This window comes from Geospiza fortis, unplaced genomic scaffold, assembly GCF_000277835.1.
Source record: "Geospiza fortis unplaced genomic scaffold, GeoFor_1.0 scaffold659, whole genome shotgun sequence".
NCBI lineage: Eukaryota > Metazoa > Chordata > Aves > Passeriformes > Thraupidae > Geospiza > Geospiza fortis.
Window position 1 is genome coordinate 14,162 of NW_005054530.1, and position 8,735 is coordinate 22,896.

The 8,735-nt window shown below is 50.4% G+C and overlaps 1 protein-coding gene across 2 annotated transcripts in view; it reads right to left on the reverse strand.

Moving 5' to 3' along the window:
- Positions 1-781: 781 nt before the first annotated feature.
- GDPD5 (glycerophosphodiester phosphodiesterase domain containing 5) overlaps positions 782-8,735 on the reverse strand; it is a 27,157-nt gene continuing 19,203 nt past the window's right edge. The window contains exons 11-15 of one of the 2 annotated variants that reach the window (XM_031063774.1): positions 7,954-8,101; positions 6,958-7,040; positions 5,771-5,785; positions 2,507-2,619; positions 782-1,292 (exon numbers count right to left, since the gene is read on the reverse strand). In XM_031063774.1, coding sequence (XP_030919634.1) covers positions 1,186-1,292; positions 2,507-2,619; positions 5,771-5,785; positions 6,958-7,040; positions 7,954-8,101 — 466 coding nt within the window. In that variant the 3' untranslated portion in view covers positions 782-1,185. The remainder of the gene's footprint in view (positions 1,293-2,506; positions 2,620-5,770; positions 5,786-6,957; positions 7,041-7,953; positions 8,102-8,735) is intronic. The other variant, XM_031063775.1, reaches the window with a different exon arrangement.

The following is an 8,735-nucleotide window of genomic DNA, read 5'->3' on the forward strand; positions in this document are numbered from 1 at the left end:
CCTTTGGAGGACACGAGTGTGCAGCTTTAAGGATCCTGCTTTTACAGCAAGGAACAAAGGTCTCCTTGCAGGAATAAATTATATCCCAGGGCTGCTTTGCCTTCCAGACTATTTACAACTTCTTCACCCAGGGGCATCTCCTCAGCCCGGAGAGGGGGAAGCTCCCAGTGCACCACCACCTCCTCTTCCAGCAGGGAAGCAAGGAGTGACTGCAAATGCCACTTGGAGTGGCAGGCACTTCAGCCAGATCCCAGCAGTGATGGTGCCCGTGGCATTGCCTGTCACAAGCCGTGGCGGCTCCCAGCAGAGCCCAGCCTGGGGAGAAGAGACAAAAAAAGGGGGAAAAAAATACAAATCAAGAACTGCTGCCAGCAGAGACCAATCTGCAGCCAATGCTCAGGATTTGCCTTCAAAACTCTGGCAGGACATTTCAAGAAGGCCATTCCCCATGGAGCAGCCAGGCTTTGGGGAAGGAGGATGGGACAAGGAGCAGGTGCCCAAGTGACTGAGCCAGTGCAAGCCCTTCCCTGGCTCTGAACCTCAGCAGGGGAGAGCAGAGAGAATTCCTCTCCTAGGCAAGCTTCTCTTCTCCCAACAGCCTCCTGTTGCATCAGAGCTACAATGTCATTGCCCAGGAAAAGGGGAACGGGGGAGAAACAAAAGAAAAGAAACCATAACAAAATCAACACTTCACAAGAACATCACAACATTCAGCTACACAGTCGCTGCACCAGGGGAAGGACTGGATTAGGGAAAGGGGGAGAAATGGGACACAGGTCCAATGTGTTGCTCCCAAAAACCCCCAAGGGGACTCAGGCTCTCACATCAAGATCCAAAAACTTCATCCATAAGGTTGAGGATTTAATGAACACAGTATTTCCACTCATGCCCTGGAAAAATTACACTCAAAAAAAAAAAAAAAGACAAAAAAAAATTCAGATTTTCTACATATTTACAAAAACAAGCCCCCCAGCCTCACAACCAGGGAGGTGGAGCAGCCAGTGGTGGGGAGTGGGAGCGGGTTTCTGCCTGAGCAGCAGTTCCTCAGAGGTTCCCATCCCAGGGGAGGGAGGCAGGAGAGCACGGCTCTCGCTGCAGGAGCACGGCAGAGCCTCAGGTGATGGAAGAGCCTCAGTTGGTGGCAGAGCCTCAGGTGATGGAAGAGCCTCAGTTGGTGGCAGAGCCTCAGTTGATGCGCAGCTTGGTGTCCGTGGGCGTCACCAGCTCGTTGGCAAAGCCGTTCTCGGAGCAGAAGGACAGCTCGTCCGTGCTCTCCACGCCGTTGTTGATCTCTGGGAAGGGCACAGAAAGCAGGGAGGTCATCCCAGGAGCTTCCCCCCTGGATGGAGAACTGAGCAATGCCAGCACAGGACATCCCTCTGATCCTACAGGGAATTAGGAACCTGCTCTCATTTACAGCCAGTTCTGAACATGCTCTGGATCCCCCCTGCCATCCCCTTCCCATCCCCCTACACCTGATGTCATTGTCACCAGCTGGGCAAGTCACCTGTGGGAGAGTGGTACAAAGTACCTGAACCTAATCCCTGCCCATTCTGGAAAAGGTCTGGCTCCTCCAGTCACTGGTTTCACTGGGAAGAACCTGCACCCACCAATGGTTTAATGGTGAAACATCCACTCTAAGCAGGAATAGCTGTTTCAGAGGCACAAAACTTCAATCTGCACCCCCCACCTCTAAGGGATTTTATGTCTAGGACATGTTAGGAAAGCTTAATTCTGCTGTGCCAAGCTGCTTTCCCTGTCTGGGTTCCCTGGATTTATACCTGATTTTCAGCACCTCTGGCTGGCATTTCACACAGTAAGCAATGTTGCCTTTTTGCTCTGTCTGTGCCCAGAGCACTAAACCCTGATCCCTGCTGGGCATCTCCAGACCCTAAATACAAAAAAAGAAAACCCATAACAAAGCTCAGGGGGTGGGGGGATTATATTCACATTCCTTCAAAGGTGAGCTTTCCAGCTTCATGCACCACATTTAACCTTTTAAAGCTAAACATTTCCATCTTTGCTCACAGTTTTACTATCTTTGGTGGAGTGTGATGGACATATTACCAATGTGTTCCAACAGAAATAAACTCTGGAAAGAGCATAAAGATATCAGGAATGCACCTGAATTCCAGGTCTACCCCAACCTCATCACCATATTTGTGGTCACATGTGCCATTATCAGCGGGTTTTTTGTCCTCTGACAATGGTGAGTGGAGAAGATGTGGGACAGTGTGAGCTGGGATAACCTGGGAAGCTAAATGCAGGATTTCTGAGCTTATCAGTGCTGGGATGGGCGACAGACTCACAGAACAGTTTGGGCTGGAAAGGACCTTAAGGATCATCCCATTGCAACCCCCATGAGTCTCGCCCATATCCCACGAGTACAGTGCAGCAAGGTCAGCCTAGTCCCCTGACCCACAGCAGGAAAAACCCCATGAATCACGAGCAGCTCCTCCCTCAGTGGGGTGAGAGCTGAGGGAGGCACCAGCAGCCCCATCCCTACCTGAGAAGATCAGCTTCTCCTTCATGATCTTGACGTCCTGGCTGGAGCGGCGCACGGCGGCGCTGAGCATGATCTGCTCGGGGTTGTAGGTCCTGATGCTGCCCAGGCGCCACCTGCAAGGCAGGAACAGCATCTCAGGGACTGGCTCTGCACACACAGGAGCACCCTCAGTGCCAGAGACCCTCTGCTCCCTTGCACAACCCCATGTGGCAGGAGGATGTTCGGAGATGAGTGACCTCAGGCATCTTTAAGCACCTTGAGCACCCTAATTCCATCTGGGAATTAGACCCGTGGATTCACAAATCCATGAACTAATTTCCACAAGTAGCTGTCTCACAGCCCTCTCCAGCTGTGCAAAGGAGACAGAGGTGTTTAAACTTTTAGAGGGAGAAGAATAAGAGAATCAGCCAAGAAAAGAAACCACAAATTTTCCCTCACTGAGTTCCATGGTCAGGCTTGTGGGAGAAGAGAGCTCAGAGACAATTTAAAGTTTCAAACCTGAGACACAGCAAGGAAATGGCTTCAGATTGTATCAGGGGAGGTTTAGATTTGGTAGAGGAAATATTCCTGCCCCAAAAAATATTCCTGCCCAGGGCAGTGGTGGAGTGCCCATCTTTGGAGGGATTTACCAGCCACATGGATGTGGCACTTGGGGACACTGAGAGCAGCCCTGTGGCAGACCCCCATTAGGAGGGGAAGGTGGGCTGCTGGAATAGGGGAAAGCACAGCCTGGTGGGCTCAGCCAAGGCAGCTGTTCCCACCACAAGGGGATGATGTTTAGGCCAGGCTTCACAGCCCACACCCCACTGAGCCATCAGCAAATCCTACTCTCCCTGCTGCCAGAGCCAGGGATGCCCTGAAACTATTTGATGAAGAAACAGCAGGGATTTAGGGTGGCTTATGAGGTTTCTGATCTGCTGGCACCATCTAGTGGCTCACCCACACAAGAGAAGGTGACAAAACAATCACCTCCTCTTCCATTTCTAAACCCCTAGCCAGCCCCAAGAGCAGAAGATTTGAGGAGCCCACAAATCCCCAGCCTGGGTCTATGGCATCAGCCTGACAAATCAACATCCACAAAGGAAGTTCTGCAATATTTTTTCCCAGATAAATGCAGCTGGTGTCAGTTTTGTAGGGTTTCCACCCCCTTCCCAAGTCCCAGCGCCTGACACTGGGTGACCTGAATCAGGCTTTGAGCAGGGTACACAGATGAAAAGAAGGGGTGGGATGGCAACACGACACAACTCACAGACCCATGGACAGAAGCAATGCAGAGGAAGCACAAGGAGGGAAAAACACTGAAGTATAAAACAATTTTTTTTTTCTCTTCTATCATCATCATCTAAACTGAGCCACTCTGATCTGGAAGAACATATTTTTTGCCTTAGTATTCCCTGCAGGCAGATCTCACTAATGTGATTGCAAGATGTCACAGGATAAGACCCTCCTCAAACTCTAAATCAGGACCAAAACACATTGGTGCAAGTATTCTCTTTGCCCACCACACCAGGATTTTCAGCATCAAGTCACTCGGTGACCAAAAGTGACCCCTTGCCCACAGACCCCAGCTATCCCAGGGAGGACAGGGGTCCCTCTGAGGCACAGACAGCCCAGCCTCAAACATGTGCAGGGACCAAGGGCTTTTCTCCTGCTGCCCAGAGGAGCAAGCACCGCTCTGTGCTCTCCACTTCCCCTGGTGGCTGTGGGCAGAACCAGGGTGGTAAAACACACATGAGGAGATGGTGGCTCCTCTCACACAGGACTGAGCCACGAAAGGGTCACCCCATCTCTCAGGGGTGCTTTAAATATCCTCTCAGAAGGGCCACCAGAACATTTAACCAAGACTCCAACACCATGTGAAACCAACACTCTGTGCTGTGCTCAGAAGCCTTGGGGTCTTCAGAAAGCTGGTTGAATAGAAAAGAGCACCTCTCCTACCCCCTTGGACTCTGTGGTGATGGCCCAGGTTTGGGACAGCAGCGTGCAAAAAGGCCAGAGAGACAGCAGGAAGGTCCTGTTCTGGGAGGCTGGCGTCAGAGCAGACCAGACGGACACGGGGTGGGAACAGACTAAAAAATACTGGGACAACAACACAGAGACAGCACACACTGGGTTAGGGCCACGGCCAGACCCCGGGGCCTGGGGAGGGGAGATGCTCAATGCCATGGAAAGGGGGTGGGAGAGGAAAAATGGGGTTGTTTGGCACTGAGGTGGTAAGATGGAGCAAGCACAGAGCCAAGCCAGCTGCAGAGTCCCCCTCCTGTGCCTGCTCCTGCCTAAAGCCTGCCTTCTCCTCATCCATGGGCAAGGGGAGAGAGAAGGGGAGACCACCCGACCTCCCTGCACCCACAGCGGGGCTCAGCCAGCCCTGTTTTGGGGAGATGCCACGAGGCCAGAACACCAAAGCACCCCATGGACACCTGCAGGGGTCAACCCCGACCCCAAGGCAGAGGGTGGGGGCAACCAAATGCTCAGGAGTGCAAGGCCATGGCACAGAGCAGGAGCAACGGAGAAGGGAACACGTGAAGAGCTCGGTTTGAGTGGGGAGGGGGCAAAGGCTTTAGTGCAGACAAGTGCCAGCACTTCCTTCCAAAGGGTGGGAATGACTGGTGAGGGAAGGGCCAAAACGAGGAGAAATCTGGGGTTCTGACTGATGGCACCTCAAATCCAGCAGCCCAGGCTCAGTTCCCTCCCCTGCTGCAGTGCTCTTGTTTTCACACTGTATTTCCAGCTTCACAGTGGTGCAGCTCGGGAAGATCCCAATTGATCAGCCAAACCTTTCCAGTTATCAGCCCCATTCATTCAGACAAGTGCTACTTTGTATAACTGAATAGATTCCATGATTTTCTTTAGGATAGAGGCTGGTCTCAAACATCTCTGGTCAATACAGGAAGGAAGGAGATATTTTGCATGGGATTATTTCCACAGAGAAAGCATTACATCCTCTGGGAATCTCCCAATTACAGTGGGACCTCAGAACTGGGCTGTTTTAAAAGGCACTGACTTAGATCATTGTCACAGAAGGTCAGATTGCCTTCAAAACATCCACTGGCTTCAGCATCACACTTCCCTGGTGCTCATGGCTATGGACTGTGCAATGTTCACACCCTCATGGTCCCCTCATGAAGCCAGATGTTGGAAAGCATCAGAAAAGCTGCATCCTGCCCTGACCATCTGCAGTGAAGCCATAGCAGAGAGGGAGAAAGAAAGAGAGAAAGGAAGGTTGAATGAAAAAGAGAAAGAGGAGGAAAGCACCAGAATTACCTGATCATGTGATAGCTGTGAGATGCCAGAATGCAGCAGAGAGAGAAAGAGGAGGAACATGCACAACAGTCAGAGCAGTAAGAAAATAAACAAGGCAAAGAGGCAAAAAAAGGTTAGTTAGAAGTCATCACAGTTGGTATTCCCCCTCTGGAGAGGCTGCCATGATCCTGTCACTGGGGCTGGAGCAGAAGAGCAGCAGCAGTCCCTACCATGGCTGAGGAGAGAGAAGCCATGCAGAGGACAGAGCACGAGCACATTGAAGCAGTGCCTCTGCTCCCACCCACCCCCTCATCCCTGCATGAAGGAAGCAGCTCTGGTTTGCCCCAAAAAGGACTTGGGGGGAAAAAAACAAAACAACCAAACCAACCAAAAACACACCCAAAAAATCGACTATGACACTGAAGGCCAAATGCCAAGCCCCATTCCCCAGAGCTGAATCACATCAGCAGGTGGTAGTTGGAAAATTCTGCTCTGATTTGGTTTTGACACATCCTCAACCCTGCTGCAACTCTTTCATGTGGTGGAGAAACTGCAACATCAGGGAAAGGGCTCCATCCTGCACAGGGCTCTTGGAAGAGCAAGCCCTTTGCTGCAGAAAAGTCCAACTTCTGGAGTAGAGCTTCGCCTCCTTCTTTCTAACTAATTATCTGATTTGATTTGCAGAATCATAACATTTCCCATAGTAACTCCCTGCCTGTGGCAGAGTACATTTGGAACTAAATGATCTTTAAGGTCCCTTCCAACCCAAACCATTGCATGATTCCATAATATTTCTACATCCAAACAGGAACAAAGTGATTTAAGACAACTGTAACACATTCTTTTTGAACACTGTAGTAGTGGAATCTCAAAATCCCTCCCCTCTTCTTCCTTTAAAGCACTGTATTGTCTTTGTCAACATCCCTTTCCCTAAAGCATTTACAGTTTCTCTTCCACATATTTTAGGAGCAAAGGAAGGCATCTGACACTACTAATTTGTGATCTCTGATTCTTAAAAGGTGCATCCAATTCTCCATCCCACCTTGGGAGTGGAATTGTTGTTTGCAAGGATTTTTTAATGAATATTTCCCCTGCTATTGCCATTCAAGAACTGAGGCTCAGGGCACTCCTCTCTCCCACCTCTACCCGACAATCTGGACAAAACCACAGGTCACAAACACACAAGAGCAGAGCTGTAACAGACTTACTTCTGGAATATAAAAACTCCTACAATTACAAGAAATGAAATGAGATCAGACGTGATCCAGATTAGGTGGTACTCGTCTGGAGGCTGCAAGAAAACAGAAAACAGGAGCAGACCTTAAACATTTGGGTTTGTGCAATCACAGGGAGACCACACATGGCTGGAGTTACCACTGAGGAGCAAGAAAAGCACAGAGCTGCAGGGGTCAGGTATAAATCACAATATTTATGACCTTCCTAATGCCAGGCTGTCATCCAAAACTATCAGGGGAAACTGCAAACAGGAACAATTTGAAACTCTCCCTCCTTTTTGTGTGCTGACATTTTCTCAGAGCTTCTGGGCTGAAAGTTTTCTATCTCAGTTGTACCTCAGGGTGAGGGCAAGATGACGTTTGGGAATCCAAGTCTGGGGGAAAACAGGGAAATATATCCATGTAGGGTCCATTTTAAGTGCAGATGGGACCTTTCAGGCACAGCCCCAAGCTGTAAATGTGATTTCTGTCCTTTCAGGCACTGGTAGGTCTGGTTCCAGTTGCCAATCTAAGTGGTCATCACACCAGCTGAACCACCATCACTGGGTCTCTGCTTATTGTCCAGCAATGGGGTAGCCAGAGGTAAATCCTCAATTTGGGATTCAGAACAGGCAAAAATCTCGTTTTACAACTTGGCCAAGAGACAGAGTCCTGGTCTGATGTTTCACGAGTGTGCCTGCTTCTCCTGCAACTCTTAACAGCTGCTCAGCAGGTCTGCAAAGGTGCTCTTCCCTCAGAGGAGAACTGGAAATATCCTGTGGGTTAAATAGGGAGTGCAATGCAATCTTCAAGGATGCCACCCAAACTGATGGGATTGTGCAAGAGGAACATCAATTCATTAACATCTCAGGGCTCAGCTGGACAAAGCAGAAAAACCCTCAAGCCCAGCCAAACCTCCCTGGAAAACCTCTCACCTCCACACCCCCCAGAGCATTTCCTGGTGCCAGAGGCTGCCAGGGTGGTGCTTACCATGAGCCAGATGGGGAAAGGCACCTTGCGGAGGAGGTGGGAGCTGTCGGAGGTGACCGAGGGGACACCGGCGCACCAGAGGATGGAGAACAGCCAGGGCTCGTTCACCGTGTACAGGTTCACACTCAGGTTGGCCATGCTGTAGTCCCTGCCAGGGCACACACAGGGTGACATGCAGGACCCCACCAAACCCCATCTCTTGCCATCAGCCCCAGCTGGGTTTATGTGGTTTGAGTTGTGGGAAGTTTTTAACAGGGTGTGGGCGCTTCGTGAGCAACCCAAAGGCGCTGCAGGGCAATGGTTTGATCCTGACAGCTTTCCTCATTTCTTGGCTGCTGTCTGGCACAGGCCACAGACCATCTCAGATGCTTCCCCAGGAATGATGGACATGGTGTGTTTCTGGAACAACCATCTCATCGTGCTGATGCGAAATTAGCATCTGCCTCAGACTCCTGTAACATTTCGGGGGCAATCTGCTTAATTAAACACTGACAGACCTGTCTCCAACATCACCTCCTACAACTTCCATGCCCTTGGTTTGGGGACAATTGCAGAGTTACAGCTTCCAGCCTCCTGAGGTCATTTCCAAGCAGCTAAAACTGCCAGCAGCAAACCAAGCACTGGCAATTACCTGGTACCCAGATAATTCACATAAATTGCTCTGTTTCCTCATCTATGAAGCAGAAGCATCAACAATCTCCCTCACACGGGCAGCACAGATTAATCCCTGCAATTTAACACTGGCAGAACACTTGGAGGTGGAAGGGCACACAGTGCAAGAC